Source organism: Acipenser ruthenus, chromosome 5, assembly GCF_902713425.1.
Source record: "Acipenser ruthenus chromosome 5, fAciRut3.2 maternal haplotype, whole genome shotgun sequence".
In the NCBI taxonomy this organism is placed as follows: Eukaryota; Metazoa; Chordata; class Actinopteri; order Acipenseriformes; family Acipenseridae; genus Acipenser; species Acipenser ruthenus.
The window spans coordinates 71,325,480-71,350,658 of NC_081193.1; the positions used below are offsets into that span (position 1 = coordinate 71,325,480).

General features: G+C 37.6%; 1 protein-coding gene across 4 annotated transcripts in view; it reads right to left on the reverse strand.

Annotated features, from left to right (window-relative positions):
- The window catches only part of LOC117402573 (COMM domain-containing protein 1-like), a 53,271-nt gene that overhangs the window by 15,554 nt on the left and 12,538 nt on the right, over positions 1–25,179 (reverse strand). For all 4 annotated transcript variants that reach the window (XM_059024448.1, XM_059024447.1, XM_059024450.1 and 1 more), the window contains exon 2: positions 20,635–20,918. In XM_059024448.1, the coding sequence (XP_058880431.1) occupies positions 20,635–20,918 (284 nt within the window). The remainder of the gene's footprint in view (positions 1–20,634; positions 20,919–25,179) is intronic.

Genomic DNA, 25,179 nt, shown 5'->3' on the forward strand with positions numbered 1-25,179 from the left:
TATATATATATATATATATATATATATATATATATATATATATATATTAATGCATTTTAATTTCAGGCTATAAGGCAACAAAAGGTGAACATTTTGAAAGGGGGTGTAGACTTCAAAAGTATACAAAGGCTTTACAGACATGTAAATGACTCATGTCTCAGGACACTGTTTAACAAGTAGATTGTATGGCATTAAAAATTGAATGAGGCAAGTACAATGGAAATAAGATACACTGTGAAATTACTTATTGTTGCTCATTTTCTTTTGTAAGCGTTACCATGGGTATTGTTTATGGTGCTGCTTGAACTTGAACACTGTACCCAGCGTTTTATAAATGTATTTATCCCCAGGTGGTGACAAGAATCTCCAATCTATTGAGAACTACAGGGCTCTGTTTGGGTCGAACATCCATTGAAAATACAAGAATACTTCTACCTGAAAAGTTACTGGTGGTAAACCCACTTAGTATCAAACTGTAAAAAAAAGCAAATGCCTTAAATCAAATGGACAAAATGCAATTTAGTTAGTTACTGTACAGTACATATATTTTGTACAATATATAAAGAGTTCATGGTCTACATAGATCAAATCGATAAACAGAGGATGAACGGAAAACAAATGTCAGTAACAAACAACCCCTGCTACGGTTAGCATTAAAAATCAATTAGAACATCAGCTTCAATATTTAATTTGTTTCTGTTTCACAGTGCATACTGTTAGAAGATTTGGGAGGAATATTAGATGTTCCCAGCCTGCCACATCGACCCCGTTTTTAAATTTTAAATCTTTCTTAAAACCTGTCTTGGTAAGTCAGTATTTTTTAGGACTTACACATTTTAGAAGTAGTGCATTTTAACCAAAGCTAGCAAGTCTTACTTGCCAATTTACCAAAGTAACAGCCTGCATGGCTTCTTGACGGGATTTAGGACTTAAGATAAGCGGTGTTTAAATACCATCAGTGTAGGGGCACACAGACACTGTGCGCTTGAACAGTTGTAAGAAACAGGCTATCACTTTCCTACAAAGACTGAGCTCCTCTGCCTTGCAAAACCTGCAGGCGCGCTGGAGGATTATTTCTAATTAATAGGGACCCTGAACAGCGTGAGATGCTAATCTGCTACTTGAGCCTTAAAAACTAATTTCATTTGAATACATAACCAGGGCTGAGTGTTCTTCTCTGGAATACTGTAGGTCTTTGTGAGCAAGTGGATAATTAAAATTGCAACCTGATTGTGAAGGAAAGGCCTTTGCTGTGAACCTTTGGTGGCTAAACAGGGTACTTAAGTGTTTTGTGACGAATGGAATTAATACAGAGCGCTCTCAGAGAATACAGGTACACAAATACCAGTACATTCACACAGGCTCCTTAAGTTTCCAGAATTTGAATTCTCTAGCTTCCAGGGCCTTAGGCATACAGTTTAAACCACACAGAACTTTGAAAGTGGGGAATATTTTCTTTGCCACAGAGGTTTCCCTGTTCACAGTCCTCAAATTCAGCCTAAGATGTAATGTGCTTACTGTAAAATACTAACAGTATAATTTACTGGTGACGTCACCATAGCTACTTGTTTATATTTGATTGAAAATCCTATTATTTTACGGTTAATCCATATAAATGGAATAAAATATTTCACATATAGTTTAAAAATATGTTATATAGAACAGTAATCATGTTTTTATAATTTAAATAAAAATAAAAATATACGTTTGTTTACATGTAACTGAAGATGCTTGCGATACATACAGTAAGCTTGCATTGCACAACTGCAGCGGACTGAGGCAAAACAAAGCCTTATAACAGTCACCGTTCCAAGCAGGTTATCAGTCACATTTTATACTACTAAAAATATTAATAACAACAACAACAACAACAACAACAACAACATGAACTCTACACTTGTCAAGTGACCCCAGAGATTGGTTATACCTCCATGATACGAGTCGCTTGCAGTCAACTTTTTTTTTGGTCATCTGGGCATTTAACCAAAAAAATCAGAAACAGAAGGGTTTTGAGACATTTCTTTCAGTATAGCTTATGCTATACAACACTTTGCTGTCGAGATGGAGAATGAAGAAATTAAAGGTTTGCTTCTGGGTAAAACGTGCTGGAGGGGGGAGGGACAGACGGTGCTCAGTTTTCAAAATTAAAATTTGTGTTATCGTATATTTTGTATGTTTCAAACATATTCTACCATAGCACTTCTCTTAGACGGTCTTGTACAGTAGATATTCAGTACATATTTTACTAAAGCACTACAACCGTACCGCCCCAGTGCTTTGGATACTATACCCTGCTCCATACATGGCAGCGGCACCATGATAGAGTTGCTACGTATAATGATTTGATAGTGGATTTTAATACAACAACTTTTACGTAATATGCATTATACAAATCAAAACATCGAATTTTGCATGTGAGTGACATTTAATGTGTGATTTATAGTATTCACACATTGTCAAACAGTTTCTGTTAACAGAAAAGAAAAAAAAAAAAAAAAGACTCAGACGTCTGACGAACCTTCGAAGGTTCAAAACAATCTTTGAATCCCTGGATAGGGAATGAACCCTCGAACACAGCCCTATAATATATATATATATATATATATATATATATATATATATATATATATATATATATATATATATATATACACACACACACACACACACACTGCTCCCTCGCTATAACGCGGGTCTCAGGGTGACGACAATGTGAGCGTTATAAAACAGGGGATGGGGGGAGCCGCGGGACACAAAACACATCTGACTAAAATACAAAATAAAATACCTCCCTCTCTATAATGCACATATAGTGAAGCAAAAATGTTAACTTTCTGCGAATTAACCATGCACGAAGCACCATGTAATCAACGCTATATTATTTAAAAAAAAAAAAAAAAGGTAACATTCCCACTTGTGGATCATTTTAAATTAGCAGTTTTTAAACGGCGGTCAGGAGTTCAGTTCGAAGCAACAGACAAGCAAACCAAGTGTGAGAAGGACAGCGGGTCGGGAGAGAGGAAGAAGAGGAAATGGGCTCGCCTCAGGTTCGGCTGCCGGAGCAGGGCTGAAGCGATCCAAGGCGCGTTATAACAGAGAGCAGTTTCATGAAAGATCGTAATAATGTACTGTGACAGACAGCAAATGAATCCAAATCAACAATCTTCCTCTTGACCTGTGAGGGCACGGTATAACAGGAACAGTGTGCCAAGGACTGGATGGTTTGACAGTTCATTCCAGGGTCAGTTGGAAGTCGGCCATCCAAAAAGGGGAAGAAGCCACAATACTAGAAGTCAGCGCCTTATTGCGGTAGGCGATGTGTCAGTCATGGATTGGAGGAAACGTGATTGCACTCACTACCAAAGGGGGGCGTGGCTGAAGGGATCTCGGGGTGTGTGATCGAGCGATCTGTTCCTCTGTTATGGTTACGGAAACGACTGGGAGGAGTAAAAAAGGAAACCGTTAATGTTTTGCATTGTATCTGTCTGTCTAATCATTGTCACCTTTATAATTAATAGAAGACAGAAATCTGAGAGCTGTCACTAATCAGCCAGCATCTAACCCGGACTACACTACACTACTGTTTCAATGTTGCTATATAATTCACCACTTGCACCAACGAGCACTCACTATTGTAATTATGATTGTGTGTGTGTGTTTAAAAGTGTGTGTGTCGATTATTATTATTATTATTATTATTATTATTATTATTATTATTATTATTATTATTATTACTATTACTATTATTATTATTATTATTATTATTATTTCGGGACTGAACCCTGTGGTTTTACTGACTTTACACATAGTTGTGTATAGTCAGTGTTATTATTTTAAAGCAATTAATAAAGCTTTGTTTTCACCACTTGAACTGTTGTTGGACTGTTGTTTCTAATCACTGCTTCACCTCTAAACCTGTGCACTACAGACCACTTTGCCACATGTATGTGTTAAAAAACTCTAATACAGGTAATTATGTACGTGTTCACTCATATACTGCAGCGTAAGGTGTCAGAAATGCTACTGCATTAAAAAAACTAGTAGCAAATTAAGAGTACTGGGTAGCAAAATGCTACCAAATATACGCTAACTTCGAGCCTTGATGTGCAATCTATATAAAAATCACTACACAACATTTTCAGGAAGTTGGGTATTGTTTAAGCGAGGCATTTCAGAATGGCATGCTTGCCTTTTTTCTGCCACATGACATTCTGGCTCATTCTAAAAATAGAACACCACATTTTTGTCCCTGTGGCAAAGTGGTTTGCAGTGCGCAGGTGAAGAGATGAACAATTTTAATCCGTGAACAATAGTGCAGTGTTGTCCGGGTTTGTGCTGACCTTTAGCGACAGCTCAGGATTGTGTTAGCCATCTAATAATAACTAACAGTACAAATAGACTCGACAAAACAAACAAAACTCTCATGGTTATATTTCGCCCATCCTTTAGCGTTCTCTTAACCCTTAGCGGTACATTTATTCAGCGCGTCTCAGGCGCGTCGGGTCCAATTTAATTTTACACACGCAGTTTATTTTAGACGCACTGTTTAAAACTATTTTTTCACAGTAAAACAGGTTTAAAAGGCACTGCATATCAACAGGACACTCTGTACTGCATCTCCAGCCCCGCCCCACCCCTTGTTCGCTGTTCCCTTTACAGGTCAGGAGGGAGATTTATCACCAAGAATCATTCTGTCTCTGTCACATATCCCAACACTCAGAGTGAAGCTGAAGGAACACTTGGCCGAATCCACTTTTCCCATTACTCCTCCCTCCCGGGAAAAATAATCTGCATTTTGTTGGACTTTCCCTGCACTGTGAATCATATGATACCTGAAGGGCTGCAATGCCAGATACCACCGAGTTATCCGGGCATTGCTGTCCTTCATTGTGCTTAACCACTTGAGTGGGGCGTGGTCTGTGACGAGATTAAATTAATGTCCAAGCAGGTAGTATCCCTTTTTGACTACGGAGTAGTCGCGCTCCTGAGGGAGCATGTTTTTACTGAGGTACATGATGGGGTATTCTACTCCATTTACCGTTTGGGACAAAACCGCACCCAGACCAACATCCGAAGCATCGGTGTGGAGGATGACTCTCTTGGTGAAATCTGATGTGATGAGAGTGGGGGCCTGGCAAAGTCTCTGCTCAATAGCATCAAATGCCCTGTGACATTCTCCTGACCACTTAATCAAATTTGGTGCGCTCTTTTTGGTGAGGTCAACTAAGGTATTGACCACTGTGGCACACTCAAGGATGAATCTTGGTTTATTTTGTTTGTTTTATTAGCAGTGGTTTCCCTACCGCACTAGAAAAATAAAACCAACACCGGTTTTAAACTGTAAATCAAGACTCCAGCCTGATCATTTACACTGCCCTCGGCCACGTCACATTACAATTAGCAAAAGGACCTCCGCGTGTCAGCAGTTTAAATACAGTATACAAATGTCAATGGTGTTCAATCACTGAGGACAATACATCAAATATATATTAGCATGATTATGTTTACTCAAGGCTGCAGAATCCTATTTTACTTCAGTATACTTAAGAAGCAATAGTCACGTAAGGGTACCTACCACTGCATTTAAGCATTGTGGCTTACTTATTTTCTGTTGCGATACAAATCTCATAGTTTTTCATTAAGCAGAGATGCACAGCTCCGCAATCCCCCCCGTCCTCACTGCGCCGCAATCCCACTCCCTCTACATGCATATCACACAATAAACACTGCTGTACTCCGTATGTATTCAGTGAATGTGTATTCACTTTATTGAAACAAATGTTCACTAATGGAGAACACAAAAACATATCTGCACAATGCAGTGGCACAGTCACCGTTTGATTACAAACAATGCAGTGTTTCCTGCATCACTGCACGATCCACACTGCGTATGTGCCTAATCATGCGAGATGTGATCAAATTCAAAAACAGCTTTACTGGCTATACACGTCATTGCACTTGATCAAGTACCGTATTACATTTAGTCAGTTTGCCCCCAAATTATTCTTAGAAGCGGATTGCTTGATTCTTACAAGCAGATTATTTTACATAGAATAGTATAGGAATGATTTTGTACAAGTGGTTTTGATCACTATATGTGGTTGATTCTTATATCAGTGATTTTTTATAAATGAAGTACATTTGTATTAGCATTCAGCAACAAATATAAGTCTAAAAATGTTTGCTGAATGGCAAGAAAACTCTGTTGCAGTACTTTGGTTACCAAAGACATACAAGTAAACTGCAGAATACAAAACTGTATCATCTGCTTAGAGGTGAATTGAGGAGTTACCAGCTGCCAAAGTAATATTAAAATAAATGGAAAATAAAAGTGGGCCAAGAATGGATCCTTGTGAAACACCTTTTGTAATAGAATCAAAAAGAGAGGCAAAGCCAACAAATTTGACACACTGTTTGGGTTGACGAAGAGAACTCTGAAACCAAGCCAATGAATTTGACCTGACCCCAATCTCTTGAAGTCTACTTATTACAATAACGTGATCCACTGTATTAAAGGCTTTTGATATACTGTGGCAGACACAATGATTCTTGGTGATAAATCTCCCTCCCGATCTGTGAGGACACAGTGTAAAGGGAACAGAGAGCCCTGGACTGGATGGCCTGACAATTCATTCCCAGGGTTAAGTGGAAGTCGGCCATCTAGAAAGGGGGCTCAGCTGCGGTACATTAAAGTCATCACCCCAGAGGGAAAGAAATGTGGCAGCCACGGATTGGAGGAGAAAACGGCTGCACTCGCTAACCAAGAGGGCATGACTGAAGGGACAAAAAGGGGACGTAGCTAGGTGATCTGTTCCTTTCTTTATGGTTAAGAGAAATGCTGAAGGACGAAAGTAAAATAACTGTGTGTTTAATGTTTGATTGTTTTGTCAAGTTTAATTGTTCTGTTGTTATTTATTAGACGGCTAACACCATCCGGAGCTGTCACTACAGGCCAGCACAAACACCGGACAACATTTCGCCACTGTGCACGAGTAAATTGTATTTCACCACAAGCACTACAGCACTCACTCTGGACTTGTGAGCGTGTTTGTGTTCTGTGTGTGTTTAAATACCGTGTTTATTATTTCGGGACTGAACCCCGTTTTATTTAACTGTGCATTACACATCGTTGTGTATTGCTAGTCCTCCATTATTATTTACTGTTGCCATCAGACTTTGGATTACAATTAAACCACCATTTCACCATTTCAGTTGCTGCTCCTCTCTGCTGCTTCAGATAAGCTCTTCACTATGCGTCGCAACTCTTAACCACTGAATCCGATGTCTGTGAGAAACCGGGTTGTGGAGAGTGCCGCAAATCCTCGACAACCCACCTCCACTGGGTAAACCTGGACTCTCCATCCTCGCTGTTCCGCTTCAGCAGCTAGTTGAGCATACTGAAGTTTCTTCCTTTCATACGCCTCATCCACAGCATATTCATAAAAGAGGCTGGTAACTTCCAGCCAGCAAGAATCGTGATTTATAAAACTACAGGCTGGTTATTTTACCAGCCGGTAATGGTTTTAGATGTGATTTTCCGTCATGGATAGTTACTAAGGGATTTTATCTAACAATTGTCAGAGGTATACAAATGAGCCGTGTCCCCTGCTTAAGACGTCAATGACATACACGGTCTGATTACACCGTCACGTTATGGCTACGGAACATGTCTGGAGACAGACAGGTTGTCCGAAATATCGAGATATCAGTTTTAAAAGTAATAGATGCACACACACAGGTACTGGGCGCGAGTGAGAGGTTAGGGTAGGTGAGGTATACGCTTTCATTAAAAAAATATATAATTGTTTAATATAGCTTACATGCACATGCCTTCCTGAAAAAGCACTGTAACCACCAGAAATGTAATGTGATGTCACAGTTCATGATATTTCAATTTCGGTTGACAAAAAAAAGATCATCTAATGTTAAAGGACTGGTCTCACGGGCAACTATGGTCGATGGCAACAAGGGAACAACAGATGTTGCCGGCTTGTCGCCTCGTATGACCACAATGATCAACACCCTGGCGACGTGTCTCCCACTTAGGATGATGTTCTAGTTTTCAGGCGACACGAGAGCAACGTTTTCAATAGCAGCCAATCATATTTGAAAGCAGTGTCACATGTTAATAAGGATATAGACCATAAAGTCAGACAAACAGCGTATATTGTACATTACGATGCTTGCATTTCATCCAATTAATTATATGTAGTCTATAGATATGCAATAGAGTGTGTATGTGGATAAGCGAATGTTAAATGTCCACGATTACAATAACATATTTATGAATAAATGTATCTTCCAATAATAAAATACATGTGTAACATTTTTTTTTTAAAGGTTTTATTTTTAAATTAATTTGCCATGTATGCAGTATGCCTGTCATTCCTGCATTAACCCCCATTCATAACATCTTTCATTTTAACAGTAAACAAAGTGAAATTCAAAGATCTCAGGTCTGTCATCTTGCTCTCTAAAGCCTAGAATTAAAACTACAGTATTGAAAACAGGATAGGATAATGAATACCAATATATTTATTATGTTTGGCATATTAAATATGTAGACCCACTAACTAAATAATTCTCTCTTTGCATGATTCACAAGGCCCAACCGTTGAAGGTGGCCGGTGACAAGTTCTGCCTGTGCTGGAGACTGAGCGCAAATGAGCCAACCGTCCAGGTAATTTAGCACTCTGATGCCTTTGTGTTTCAAAGGAGCCAGGATAGCTTCCATGCACTTCGAGAAGGCACAGGGAGCTAGGGAGAGGCCAAATGGCAAGACATGGAACTCATACGCTGTTCAGTTAGCAGGTTAAGGTGTAGGTAGGCTTTTGCTATAGGTATATATGGTGACAGTTACTACAGTACCTCCAACTGTCATTTTAAAATCAATGCTGCAATTGGTAAACTTCAAAAGAGAAACTAGACACACTAGCTATTATCTGTTGTCACTTTTAAAAGGGTATACATTATAAACAATATTAGGTGCACTTTTCATCTTTCTTGATGTTCCAATGCACAGTGAGCACATGTACTGTATGGGGTTGGGTTAAGATTTTACGATTTCAAACAGTCCTTAATTTCTGCAATCTTTATGTAGAACAAACTAAGGACTTTTGTCTCATGGAAACTGAATTTTTTTTTTTTTTATCTACTGTATAACAAAAAGGCCCAACACAAAATATTAAAAAATCCATTTGTCAAAACATTTTTCGATTCAATATGTTTTTTTATATTTTACTAAAAACAAAATACATGCCGAATGATCACAGAAGGGAAGCGCAAAATGCCAGGCAGGCACTGATAAGATGTGAAGAACCTTAGCAGTGTTGTGGATAGATATGCAATCATTCTTTAATGGGTTGTCTCCATTGTACTGGGGGAGGACATCTGCAGCAAAGCAGAAGCATAATCGAGTGCCTCCTATGAACCCATTATCAAAGTGTACCATTTAGCAATTCAAAAAAGGAAAACTGAATTGACAAAGCATAAACAGTGTAAGTGTATCAGACCATGGCAGCTCTTGATTCTGCTTGACATTTTGCCTGGGCAGTGCATTTTATACATGCAGCTGAGTGAAGCCTGTTAACAGTTTTAAACTGATTAAGTCTTCTGATACTTTCCCACGGACATCAGAAGATTCTGTGCACTTTGACCTGGTCACATTCCATTATATCTATTCCAAGCATCAGCTGGGCACTTGGGAATCCATAAAAAGGGACGTGCACTTCCGCTTTCCTCAATACAAGAGGGACATTTTTTTCAGCTTCAAAACATAGAGGAAGAGCCATGGGGAGATGCTTTCAGTTGGAAGATTTTAAACTCATATTCAGGTCTACCCCACCTGGAAAAAGCCAGGATTGTACTGTAAAATTCTCCGATAAAAATCAGCCCTTCATTTTGTTGTTTTAACTCAATGTTCATGGCTAGCAGGCATCAATGGCTTTTCCAAAACTCTTTCCATTCTCTAGTTCAAGTTGTTATAGTATTATACAGTATACATAGTACAGTTAGGGCTTTCGATTGTCTGTGTTTACTGGCGAGCGCTTGCTTGTATTTTATACTTCAATTTGGAATATGCAGATGGACAATGTGATCGATGAAAAGTTGTTGTTGTTTCCTGGCAACTAATCATCTTATTCCAGTTGTCACATACAGCAAAGGTACTAGGATGCAGAAATTTGAACTGGAGCTTAGGTTTTGAAATATTTGCATATTGAACATTTGCATATAGCTGCCTGCAATAAACTTTTTTTTTTTTTTTTTATTCCCTGAATGGTTCTACATGTTCCAACCTCTACTATCAAGAACCTTTATTGTTGCGTTTGTCAATTGCAGTCATGATTCCTTATTCGCAGCTCAGATTTCACTTGAAATGTATACATGGGTAAAGGCAAGCTACCCTATTAATCACAAAGCTACAGACATCTCAATACATTTCTTTCATTCACCCATGACATGTTACAATGTTGAACTCTGTCATGTTGACATCGATACAGGAAAGAAGCTGTAATGTGTCCCATGCTATGCTTTTGCTGTGTCACTATGAATGGCCAATTAACTAAGTGCGAAACCAATACAGAGCACAGTATATACTGTCCATAGGCCCTGCATCATTCAGTGCTTTGAATAGGGGACAGATTATTATTAGGATGGTCTCTGCATTTAAATGTTCCAAAACAAATATAATTGTGTTATTTAAAATTACACAATACTGACTGTAGGGTCATTCAATGAAAATGTAATTCGCTGGTTTGAGGTGAGCCAAGGACCCCCCAGTCGACCTAACCCCTACCCTGCCCCATCCTGCACCCCGGGTGGAGTGCCTTTACTGGATGCGCCACTCGAGAGCCCCAATCCTTGTCTTTTATATTTGTCAAGATCAAGCCAATTCATTCAGAAGCTAAAAGCCTCTAAAAAGGTTTTTAAACCTTTAAGTGTTTCCGATTGTTAGACATTATGGAAGGATTAGGGTGCACACTCCTAACAATATACATCATTACCTGGGGTACAAAAGGCTTTTGAATCCACCAGTTAAAGTATAAGCTCTCTGTTATACTTTTTTCAATTGAGTTATAACAGCCCTTGAGAGATACCTGTTTTTTTCATATTTGCACATGTAGTCTACCAACACAGACACTTCACCTTTTAAAAAAAGCTAAAAATCAGTTACCTGTCAAACTAGTATGTCAGTAACACACAACTCCCACCACAGCTGTACCTATATAAAAAATGTTAAATATGAAGCAATAGTTGATGACCATGAGGTATTTCAACATCATAGAGTATATAGTAGTAAATGGCACTGCAGTTTCCTGAACAGTGATTCCCCAGGAAGTCTGACTTAGACGTATAACAGCAAATTTTGGCTGGTATTAAATTCAGTGGATTTGCTACCTTGGTAGATTTTGATGGTTTTTGAATTGGTGTTTTTCACTTAGCGTGTTCACAAAGAAATGCCACAGTTTTGTACTTCTACTTTTAATTAAAAACCATTCAAATACATGTTTACTTAATAAAATCTGTCTTCTAAACAGTATCTCATTTACAGTAACTCGTTATAGCATCTACAATGTCACTGCAGCAACCTGAAGAACAAAGAACTAGTTACAGCATTATCGTTATATTGCCCTTAATTTTAAGATACCAGTAATTGGAAAGGATTAGTAGCTGCAGTACACTTCAACGATAGGCATTTGTTAACTCTCAGTTTTAAAACGTAGCTCTGGATCACTAACAAACACACTGGAATGATCACAATATAATTTAGTAATTGTAGGACAGTATTGCCACGTGTGAAAACTTTAACAATAAAGCTGAAACAAAAATGATTTAAATTTAAAACTAGTTAAAAGACTAGCAAGCACTGGTAAAATCAACTCATTTTTATATGGTGCAGAAAAAAATTATTTTAACATATTGTTTAGGGACATTGCAATACCTGCATGGTGGATGTCTTAACAGTAGTATCTACAACAAATCGACAATAACAAATCAAAGCAAATTTGCTTTTGTTACAGACTTTCTAACAAGTCTGGAATAAACTATTTTGGCTGTTATAGTTCTTAATTAACCCCTTGTAAAAAAAAAACAAAAACATAAAACTGCTTCACATAAAAAGAACAGTCCTACAGGTAGCACAGTAGCAGGCGCAGTTTACACTGCCTCGGAGTTCCTGATCGCATTATAAATTCCAGATTTTCTGAATCCTTTGATGGAAATGTCCGGTCTGCTTTTAATTTTTTCAAGCAAACTGGCTTCATCACTCACTGCCATTCTCATATTCACTTTGACATCTGACACATTCTTTCCCTTGCCCAGCGCTTCTTTAACCTTTGCTGCATACCAGTCTGTCAGAGGCCGGGATCACTCGCTGTATGCCACAATCTGATTGGTGAAAGAATTATTGGCGATCCAATCAAAACCGCCAATAAAGCCAAAATAAAATTCCCTGCCAAAATGTCCAGGTATAGAGTATATGATGTACAGCTATGGCCAAAAGTTTCCATTACCCTATAGAGCAGTGGTACTCAACTCTGAGATTTAATCCAGTCCAGGTTTTTACTCCAAGCAGGTTCTAATGTAGTTAATTGAAGCTGTTAAGAGGCAATTCACTAATTTAGGGCCTGGTTGGAATAAAGACCAGGACTGGAATAAATCTTGAGGGCCAGAGTTGAGTACCACTGCTATAGATTGAACTAATTTTTGCTTCATAGTCAAATGAAACCTGCTGAATAATGTTACATTAACATATTGAATTACATTCTGCTTTGTAGTTTTCCATATACGGTACTTAACGGAAAATGTGACATTTCCAAATTTAACATAAAATACTGTTCTACGATTACTGCTTCCGGTAGACTTTTGCGATAGGATTTTGTAGTTTCTTTGATTAGGCGATCTAAATTATGTTCATATAAAGCCTTCAATTCTGGGTGATACAAAACTTTTCCATAGCTGTACATGCACCTTCATATGTTACTCAATGTGGCAGGGCAGAAGCCTGCCGTGTAAATAGTGGGTCTACAGGACTAGGTTTAAATAATGAATTTAAGTTTGGCAAGAATGGGTTTAATTCCATCCCTGCCAAATCCATGTGCGGAATGTGGCTGGGGTCTTGATTGAATAACTGAGGGTCAATCAAGCCCCAGCCAAATGGTATATAAAAGGGAGCTCTTTGTCCAGTGAAGGCTCTGGACAATTTAATATTTAAACCAATTACTGTAGTAGAACAAATGCTTATGCTTTGTACAATTTAAGTTCATGCCAGGGTTTACAATCACTTTGTAAGGGTAACCACAGGCTGGAGAAAACTCAAATCAATGACGTCCAAGCTAAACTAATAAACAAAGAAAACAGGGTTTTCTTTAAAGCAATGAACTTTACAGAGTGAGCTGTTGTCTACTCACTACTCTAACCTGCCAACCCTCTCAAGTTTCATTCCTGTCACAGTAGGGACGAAACATTGCTGCTTCCCTGTAACAAGCATAAATAACTTTCAAAATCCTTTCAGGTGTCCACAATTGAGAAACTCGCAGAACTAAGCCTGCCATGGAGTAATTCTTCTGTAAGACGGGTTGTTTTGTGAAATATCTCAAAGTCACAGCACGTTCTGCAGTACTGGCAGTACAAGAACAAATGAAAATGATCCCCACGACCTTGATAATTGGATATGACTCAAAGCTTCCTTAGCAGCCACTCTGGATACCACAGCTAAAAGTTAATCTAATAGTGAAGGGAGATATGAGAGGCACATACAGTAAGTGTTAGCTGGGCTTGAAAGCACTAAGGATACTGTAACATAGACTTAGTACCTCAGTATGACGCACTGTCTCTCAGCCTGTGTCGATAAGGACTGCTCTGCGTGACTCTGTTCAAAACAAAACATCAGTTCATCAGTTCAAAACAAAACATTCCTGAAGCTTAAGGGCCATTCACATGCTGCTTTTTAAAACGCAGCCATCTTTTAATCAAATATATCAGTTTGAATTGTTAGTGAAGCAGGATCAGAAATGATTATTACGTTAGTGGTATTATAATAAGATAACCCTGGACCACAGACTCATTATGCAGGGAGTTTTTAATATTTGTTTATTTTACAGATTATGCGGACTAAGGTGGTATTCACCCAATTACATAGCGTAGCTGTGGTTTACATACAGAAGGGGATAAGAAATCCTTAAAATGGCTATATATTATATATATATATATATATATATATATATATATATATATATATATATATATATATATATATATATATATATATATATAGTGAATAATTCCATGAATCTTACCTGTCAATCACTATGTGCTTCTCACATGTGCAGTTTTGAAAGAAACAAATTCTATATCAAATATGTATTTTCATGACATAAAAACCCCTCTTATCTTAGCATACTAGGTTAAAGAATGCTCTCAATTTGCATGCCTTACTTCCAGGCAGTCTGTTACTGTTGCAATATAGGCAAGATCAGCCAGAATTCCTTTCTTATGATATAAAAAGTGTCTTCTTGTGAGCACTTTGAATGGAACCTGTCACTCCAAACCAAAGCATCATTCTTGTACCATAAGAGACCGGGTCAACTGTACATGGTTACTTATTATAAAATCAAGTTTTAATAATAAAAAATACAGTCAATGCCATTAATCACATCTTTAGAATTTGTCAGTTGGTAGTCTACCGTGCACAAGACGACAATTTAAAACTGGAATGTTCTGAAATCTGGAGTTTTGATTGGCATTGTCATTAATCTATTGTTAAAAATAAAGTTTTGTAACAGTAACCTTCAAAAGATATGACTCTTTCTGGTCACATGGGTTTCCATTGTGCTCTCTTTGGGATGACCTTGGGAGACACTGCAGCATACCACGTTAAACAGACTCATCTGAGGAAGATTTCTCAGCCATAAATCCTTATATAAATGTATTAAACATATTTTAGAATTAATCTTTCATATAATTTGTGGTATGTACTTGTAAGTGACAATTTCACATTCGCTTCTACATGTTTCTCTGTTCAACAATCTCTATTTTATCATAAGCGTTTTTCTCCTATATCAAGAAGATATTGATGTATGGTTGTAGAATGCTTAAACACAAATTTTAATACTGTAGTTGTGAAGTTGCTATTTTTACCTTGGACTGATACTAAGGCAACATTACCCTGTGCTTGTCCGTTCTCGTTTTGACAAGTTTGTTCTGCAGCCTCTGTTTACAACGTATGTGTCTTGTGACTGCTTAAATTCATTTGTATCCCATCTACTGAATGCAAACAAATCCTTTGTGAAAACACAAATGGATGCACAGAACAGGCGTACATCCAGAGTCATCTGCCTCTGTTTAGTTTCATTCTTTTTACTGTACTGTTAAATTGGAATGCAAGAACAACAGGCTAATTGTTTGACTTGGGGTGCGGAATACCTCCACTTTACTGTGAGACTCAATTGAATAAATATATAAAGAATGTGGCTGATCATCAGCCATGATCATCAGCCAAGATCATCAGCGGCATGCTCCTGAACCACAGAACTGCTGTGAAGTGGGAGGGGAGAAGAAAGAGATGCCAACAAAGCAGGCTTCTGTCTTTGTGCCCTAGTACAGTGGCTCTTGAAGAGGTTTTGGTATCTTGTTTCCACCCTTGTTGTTACAGCCCCCTCACTGTCATTTTGAAGTTTATTTTATTCCTACAAAGATACTTGAATCTCACCTACTGTGTTAACTATCCCCCTTATACAGTACCCCCTCAGAAAAAAAAGACATAAAACAGAATAAAATAGGCTTACACAACCAGTGTAGCTATCTGTAGTACTAACGGATAACATGACAGGTTTTTAAAAAGGACTATGTGGTTCAGGAGTTCAATGCACTAGGCTTCAATTGATAATTATTCACGTTACAAACCAGCTGCATGATTCAGTGCAAAACAGCTGGGCACTTTTGCAGGCAGTCGAAGAAAAAGGTCAGGAATTAGATGGGCATGGAGACTAAAATGTTCCCAAGTAATAAAGCAGACCTGAGGCATGCTTGCATGGGAATGTTGCCACTTCTTGTGCTATCCCAGCTGGATAAATAAGATAAGACTTCAGTATCTGATGCTGCTAACCCAACCATTTGCATGGGCATGAAAAGTCATAACAAACATTTGAAATGCTGGTTACAGCAGTTTCAATCACAGCTCACAGTGTGTAACCCTGGGCAAGTCACTTGTCTGTATTATATCAAATTGTTTTCTGCTAACAATTAACAGAAAATAAATAAATGTACATTTATTAGCTGTCTGTAAACAGTTAATAAAAAAATTAAATTAAAAAACCATGTGACCAGTAAAATAAATAACATATATAATCAAATTAAGATGTGAAATATTAAAAGTGGAAGACAGACAGGTGTTTTGGTAATTGCATTCATCATTTTACTTTTTTATTTAGTATTTACTTTATGAAATTCAATTTTAAACTTTATTAATTAGCTAACACGACATGTAATTGGTTAAAGCTAACACCATGTGATTAACTGATTGATCTTTTAATCTATTAAAAACCTTTCTTTAGATCAACCTGACAGGCTATTTGGACTGTTACGTTTAAAATTGCCTCATACGGGGCTATAACATTTAATGAACTATAAATGTACAGCAGTGATGTCTTGACAGCTATGTCTTGGCATCCTTAAACAGTAATATAGGGAAATGACATGCATGTTCTTGTTCATATTTGAAATCTAGAATTTAGGAAGCAAAAATATTCCCATTTGCATACTTTTCTGTGTTGAGTTCAATTTGCATAAGTTTACCCTGTTGAATATTTTTAATATTTAGAGTTTTATCGTCTGCTGCAGACCTGCCAAATGTCTTTTTGCAAAGAAAGTGAAATGTAAATTAGCAGAGTTCAGCAGATCAGTCCATTATTTGAGTCACTGCGTGATTCACTGAATGTGTCCCACGGGCAAAGGTAGTGACAGAAAAGTAATATTAATTATTTAGGTTCAATTGCTGGATCTCATCATGTGCAGTATCTATAAAATGATTAATTTATTCGTCCCATCACCAAGAGAAAGAGCTGCCTCCTCACTGGGACAATATATGTACAATTATGTTTTCCGGCTAAACTCAGCAGACCTATTTCTAAGACATTATCAAAGACCAAGTGAATCATAAAATGTTTACTTGGGGGGGTGGGAGGGATAGCTACATTACCCAGTAAACATTGTGGATCATACTCACAGGACATTCACTCCATTGCTAGGTTTGTTTGTAAAAATGCTATTGTTACAGAATTAGCACAAAAAGGAGGTTTTATATTGACTTATTTACTGAAGCTTTTTAACACCAGATTTTTTAATGGTGTAATCCTTGCACTGTGTAAAATACTTTATGAATAAGGCATGGGCATATCCCTTGTTCAGAAAACCTCTAGTGCTAATCGCAAGTGTTAACATTCCTGCTTAAGCAGCTTACAACTAAATAATAGGCATTTTAATAATTGGGAGAGAAAATAAATAGGACTGAAAAGTTTCTTGAACTGGATAAAAAATAAAAATAAAAAACATTGAAAATGTAGGCAAGAAATATCCCTTGAAACACACTAATGAGTGACCCAGATTGCTTTTTTTCATGTGGTTTAATAGACAATCACCTTCTGTCCATAGAACATTATCATACAAGAACAGTTTCCAAGATATAGCCTTAACCTCCATGGGCTCCACCAAGAATTCCCTGTTGTTCTGCTCATGACAAGAGTTGTTCTGCTCATGACAAGAATAAACAGATACTCACAATACCACTTGCATGCTGGTTTCTTAACCATATGCAAGGAACACAAAGCGATTCCAAAGTTCTTTCTGCATATGAGATTTTAGATTTCAATAAGAATTAAACAAATGGACAGCATGACAGAACATTACAAAACGTTGTTGGAAGTGACTCAGCAGCTGATGCATAGTTCACACACCCTAGTCTCTGTAAGTCACCTTGGATAAAGGTGTCTGCTAAATAAACAAATAATAAAAACAATAATAATAATAAGCCATAGCAGTTGAAGTAGCGTCAGAATGATACATATGCATAATAATTTCCATACATCACTGAAACAGTCTATTGGGCATATTTAATAAAGTCACCAACATAATTTAACTCTGGGACAGGGGCAAGCCTGAGCATGAAGAATAAAGACAGTGAAAAAATAAACATTAGGAGTCATTTTTATTTCCTTCCTGGAATGGGATATCTCTGGCTGTGTCACTCCAATGAGATGACAATTGTACACTTGACCAGAAAAATATGACAATGCTGTTTCCAAGAGATGGCAGCCTCAATGTAAACACCGCCGCTCATCTCTGAGTTGATCACAGTAACACAAAGCTATCACAAATTACCGCAATATCGCGATTTTTACAATATTCTTAAATAATAAAAATACATTTCATAATTATTTGTATTTCATACAAAAAATATGTATAACATTAATGAAACTGTACAGCTCCGCTGTGTGCCTGCATGTACTATTCACCATGCACAGTGGTGTGCAGTGATTGTCATGTGACTATATGCAATCTATATGATATTAAAATACTACACACTGTAAACAAGAAAATGGATGTCTCTAAAGGCCAAAGATGTGTCTGCAGCAGATCACGTAAAGCAGTGTCCAGCAGGAGTTTTACACAGCGGTAGAGGTAAGCTCTTCTGTAGGTCCTGCAACATTACTGTAAATCACTACCGAGAATAGGCTGTTGACAGGCATTTAGATTCAAGTATTCACCGAAAAAGAAAGGCGGATATCCAGAGCAGTACTGTGACTACTTTACTTGCAAAGAAACTAAAAAAAAGACGGTGAATTTCATGTTCCAAAAGTCCACTGAAAACCATGAAGCATGAAAGTTTTACCTGACAGAGGCATTTGTTTGCGCAAATATTCCTCTTGAAAAATTGGACAGCCAAAAGTTACGTACATTTTCAGACTGAGTGTAGCAAATGGTGGAGTGATTCCTTCATCAGCCCAGCTGAGACATGAATACTTAGCTAAAGTTGCATCACAAGCAGGAGATTATGTAATTGGTAAAACACAGTCTGGTTGCTTGTCAGTGGTCACTGACGAGTCGACTGATGCACAAGATCAGTATGGGTTACACATTGTATTTGTTTTGCAAGACCTAAATGGTGAACATGTACTAGAACTGAAAGCTGTCCTTGCAGATACACTTTACCTACAGGCTGTTAATTACAACACCGTTTCACAAGCTATTGTAAAGTGCTTGAATAACTTTGACGTTGATTTTGATCATGTCAGTGCATTTCTCTCTATTTGATGTTTAAAAAAATAATAATCTGTACACAATTTATAAAATAGTTCCATGCACATTCCGCAAAATACGATACTTTACCTGTGACACTGCCGCGATTTTCACAGGGCCTTAAACATGTCATATGGCAGTCTAATCAAAACCTTGCGTATTAAATTATCTACATTCTGGTGTACCAGTTGTACTAGAGACAATAGGCCTGAACTGTATTTGAAATATTGTGAAACCAATGAGTTTTTAAAAGCCACCAGGTGTATCTAAACATGAAGAAGAATACATTAGTTAAGATAACTCCTATTACATAGCCACTGCATTAAGCTGCTCTATATACAACCACAGATGTTGACCTTTGTTAAAAAAAAAAATAATAATAATAACAAAAAAAAATCTTTGCATTGTAACAATCTGCCCTAAAAGAGCCTACTGTATAATAGCTTTCTTTATATACTATGCTGGACACAGTATTTACAGGAAGGCATTGAAGATTACAGAGAAAAATATCATACAGTAATTAGCAATTTGTATAATAAAACAGGCCAGTGGGTGATTTATAAACCAAAATGGACTTACTATACCTCTTCAGTTAAAAAAACAAAACAAAAAAAACACATTGTACCATAACAATAGTTTAATTTGATGCATGACATAAGCCAGTATTATTATGTACCTAACTAATGATAATATCAACAGGACTTTAATTAAAGATGCTCCGTCTCTAAGCAACTACATTGCTTTTGCTGATTCACCAGAGTTACAATGCACACACAGCAGTAAGACAGAGGAGTATAAAAATACTGCCTTTGGTTTTGATTAGACAAAATCTCAGACCAATAAATAGGACCGTTACAAATAATACAGTATATATTGTCTGTAAATACATTGTAGTACTAAATGCAGAAACAAAATTCCAAAAATGAGAAATTGCAACTAAGAGGATTTACTGATTTACCTTCAAATAAATAGGGTGTTTGTGTTATAGGCCAAAACTCTGGAGTCAGACTATTCAATGGAATCACAGTTTTTTTTTTTTCTTTTAGAGAAATAGGAGATCAAAGGAGTGTTGTATAGGTATCTGAAATGTTGTGAGTAATATGCAGGTGAAAAAAAAGAATTATGAAATTTGAACAGTAAGCCTCCACAGTCAACAACCCTTGTAGGTGGAGCTTGTGTGATTTCCAGTCGTTCGTATTTGCTTTGATTTATCCAATTCTTCTCTTGTGTGAAGTATCATGTGAAAGGAAATTCTTTCATTTAGAAGGTATATTTTTCCCCATTACAGGAGACACATAACTACCCTTTTACTCAAAACTACAAGAGAAAACAGAAGGATACCTTTCCAGTCTTCCCAGGCTCCAGTTCCACCACATGACGGAGGCGTTGACCTGGTCGGCGTGGCGACTCTGTGTTTTCAGGTCCACTCTCCAGCTCACGTTGCGCAGGCTGTTGTCCCAGCAGCGGCTCTGGCTGATGAGGCTCTCCTGGATCTTGCTCTTGTGGTTCTTCCAGAACTTGGAGAGGACAGCCGTCTGCTCAGCGCTCACCCCTCCCTGCTTCTTGGTCTGGGCTATCAGGAAAGCTTCTAACTGATTGAAATTCATGTCCGCTGAAGCGATGGACTGAAAAACAAGGCCACAGGCAGTGAATAAGCCCATACGTTCATGCCACTTAGAAGAGAGAAGGGAAATTTGGAGGCTATTGTTTTGTTTATTTAACTGTGGGGACAATTGTATTGACTGATCCAAACTTAATTAAAACACACATGTTGGGATGTATTTTCAAAGCTTTTTACTGCAAAATGTCAATAGCTATCTTCAAATAAAATTACTTAGCTAGAGATAAACAACTCAGATATTTATAGTAAAACATTGTTTTCTAAGTAGTTATAAGTGGTTTGTTATTAGTTATATAAATTGCAATTGTGTTTTTTTTTGACAATTTTAAGTAAAAAACACTGAAAATCTAGCCAATGTTTATTTTAATCCAGAGTGCCATGTCTACACACGAGAGGAAATTGTATGCTTAAAAGTCACATGACCGCAAAAGGCTGGGGGTCAAGATCAACAGCAAATTTTGCTTAAGTTTATAAAACCTGGTACTTATAATTTGTATGGGGTCTATTTCATTCATATAAAACAGTGGATTGTCTATATATTGATTTTTGGGTAAAACGGCATTACAAATCTCTGTAAAAAATAAGTGTAACTGCAGGACCATTCCTATTTTGATTTAAAGTAGGTCAGTTTTAGATATGCTCCCATTTTAAATGAATTGATCTACTGAATCTATTTAATGCTGTCTGAGATACGAGGTATCATAGTGTTGCAGCAGCTTTAGCAAAACATTGTTAATTTCTTAAGGGACATGGCACTGATCTTTTGGAAAGCAGGAACAGTCGCTGGTATAAAACTCTTTTTATCACCCAGAGAATCTGTAAGTGATGACTGCAAGTGATTTAGATGTTCAAAATAGAAAGTGTACTTCTGCTTTACTCCATCTATGGTGAAAAAAACAGACCATGTTGTGATAAAAAATGTAGTGCTCACTTTTGTGTAAATTGATATGTGTTATGCAAATACCATCCGCCTGTGGCAAGCCACTTTCAAGAACAATGGCAACACTTATGGGTAATGCTGACCATTTCTGGCCTGTGTCTGAAATGCAATACGATTTACTCAAAAATGACATTAATTCGGAAATGGCCCAGCCGCTGTTTTCTGGATCACATAATTACCCATACATTTAAGAGCTTTTCCTGCCGGTACTACAGCCTTATAAAAATCTGAAATTAGTCAAATGAAACAAGGATTAAATTAGTATGTTGCCTATATATTACACAGTACATCTAGCCAAGGTAACTAGTACAGGACCATGCCCTTCACTTCTCTGTACTGAACAGCTATTACTTATTCCTAACAAGCTTGTCAACGTGACACTGTAGGCTGAAAAAACAACATATAATGTGATATCTGTATAATGTGATATGTTGTAACAATTGTAAGTCGCCCTGGATAAGGACGTCTGCTAAGAAATAAATAATAATAATAATAATATTTTCACCTGCAAGTTATTAAGACTTGAACTGCTACAGCCAAATATAGACTCATTTGGCTTTTTTGGTTACAAGTCAAATATGTTCCCCAACACCTATAATTACATGACACAAGACTTAATTTTGTTGAGTAAGTGTCGCTCAAGCTCACCTTACACCTAAACATTGACAGTACTTGCATGCACACAGCACCACAGACCACTACACCTCTAAGTGCTCAACACTGCAAACCGATAAGGACAGCCTGTTTCCTCCTGAGTTATGACACAATGTCCTGAACATTTTCCACTCGGCTCCAAATGCTCTCTCCACCACACTGGGACATAGTTTTTCATTAATAGCAGAAGCACCCTCAGCAGCAGCCGCTAATCATCATCCAGATGTCAGTGTGGAAACCACACCACTTCATCTTCCCTGACATCTCAAATGTCATTTATGGTGTCAGCGTGCACTGAAACTAATCCGGCGAGCTAGTGCAGTTACCTTGCACATCGTATTTTTAGCTCAATGTATTTCAGTTTCAATGCATTTTACTTATATATCACCTTTCAACTCACCTCCATTAATCCCAGTTGGTTGGAGGGGGTCTTATACTGAGGTCGTCTCTATTTTTGTTACTGTGCAAAGGCTGCCCTATGTCAAGTGTGCCAGTCTAAGATGCATTTTCTTCTACAGTACTGTGCAAAAGTTTTAGGCAGGTGTGAAAAAATGCTGTAAAGTAAGAATGCTTTCAAAAATAGACATGTTAATAGATTATATTTATCAATTAACTAAATGCAAAGTGAGTGAACAGAAGAAAAATCTAAATCAAATCCATATTTGGTGTGACCACCCTTTGCCTTCAAAACAGCATCAATTCTTCTAGGTACACTTGCACAAAGTCAGGGATTTTGTAGGCATATAGTCTGGTGTATGATTAAACAAATTATACCAAACAGGTGCTAATGATCATCAATTCAATATGTAGGTTGAAACACAATCATTAACTGAAACAGAAACAGCTGTGTAGGAGGAATAAAACTGGGTGAGGAACAGCCAAACTCAGCTAACAAGGTGAGGTTGCTGAAGACAGTTTACTGTCAAAAGTCATACACCATGGCAAGACTGAGCACAGCAACAAGACACAAGGTAGTTATACTGCATCAGCAAGGTCTCTCCCAGGCAGAAATTTCAAGGCAGGCAGGGGTTTCCAGATGTGCTGTCCAAGCTCTTTTGAAGAAGCACAAAGAAACGGGCAATGTTGAGGACCGTAGACGCAGTGGTCGGCCAAGGAAACTTACTGCAGCAGATGAAAGACACATTATGCTTACTTCCCTTCGCAATCGGAAGATGTCCAGCAGTGCCATCAGCTCAGAATTGGCAGAAAACAGTGGGACCCTGGTACGCCCATCTACTGTCCGGAGAAGTCTGGTCAGAAGTGGCCTTCATGGAAGACTTGCGGCCAAAAAGCCATACCTCCGACGTGGAAACAAGGCCAAGCGACTCAACTATGCACGAAAACACAGGAACTGGGGTGCAGAAAAATGGCAGCAGGTGCTCTGGACTGATGAGTCAAAATTTGAAATATTTGGCTGTAGCAGAAGGCAGTTTGTTCACCGAAGGGCTGGAGAGCAGTACACGAATAAGTGTCTGCAGGCAACAGTGAAGCATGGTGGAGGTTCCTTGCAAGTTTGGGGCTGCATTTCTGCAAATGGAGTTGGGGATTTGGTCAGAATTAATGGTCTCCTCAATGCTGAGAAGTACAGGCAGATACTTATCCATCATGCAATACCATCAGGGAGGCATCTGATTGGCCCCAAATTTATTCTGCAGCATGACAACGACCCCAAACATACAGCGAGTGTCATTAAGAACTATCTTCAGCGTAAAGAAGAACAATGGAAGTGTTGGTATGGCCCCCACAGAGCCCTGATCTCAACATCATCGAGTCTGTCTGGGATTACATGAAGAGAGAGAAACAACTGAGGCTGCCTAAATCCACAGAAGAACTGTGGTTAGTTCTCCAAGATGTTTGGGCCAACCTACCTGCCGAGTTCCTTCAAAAACTGTGTGCAAGTGTGCCTAGAAGAATTGATGCTGTTTTGAAGGCAAAGGGTGGTCGCACCAAATATTGATTTGATTTAGATTTTTCTTCTGTTCACTCACTTTGCATTTTGTTAATTGATAAATATAAACTATTAACATGTCTATTTTTGAAAGCATTCTTACTTTACAGCATTTTTTCACACCTGGTTAAAACTTTTGCACAGTACTGTATGTACTACAGTTTAACGCATTTAACTTTTGAAAAGAAGGAGGAACAATGGAATAGAATAGTACAAAGGCATAGTAGGCTTCAGCAGTAAAATGGCATTAAAGTAATTTTGGCAATAGGACATCTAATCTCCTTACAAAATTGAATTTACGCTCCGTTGTTCTTAATGTGTTATTTTCTTTGTGATTTCTGATCCACAGCATGTTACAAATACAGTATATATCCTGCAGATTAATTCTATCTGGGAATTTTATTTCCATTCCGGTTATATATTTTCAAGAAGCAATGTTAACAAATAATAATAATTAAAAAAAAAAAACATTTTAATGGGTTTATAGTGTTTACTTTTCTGAACTCTATCTATATTTAGGTTGTTTACACCTCAATGACATCTACTCTCGTGTAATGGAAATCATCAGCAGTGTTTTTTTTGTTGTTTTTTTTTGTTTAACGAAACACTTATTGAGTGTTGAAATGAAACAGCATGAAGCACAGCAAGGATAAAAAATGACTTGGTAAAATATTAACACAAGACATCATCATAAATGCATTACCAACGTTTGACAGTATTCAA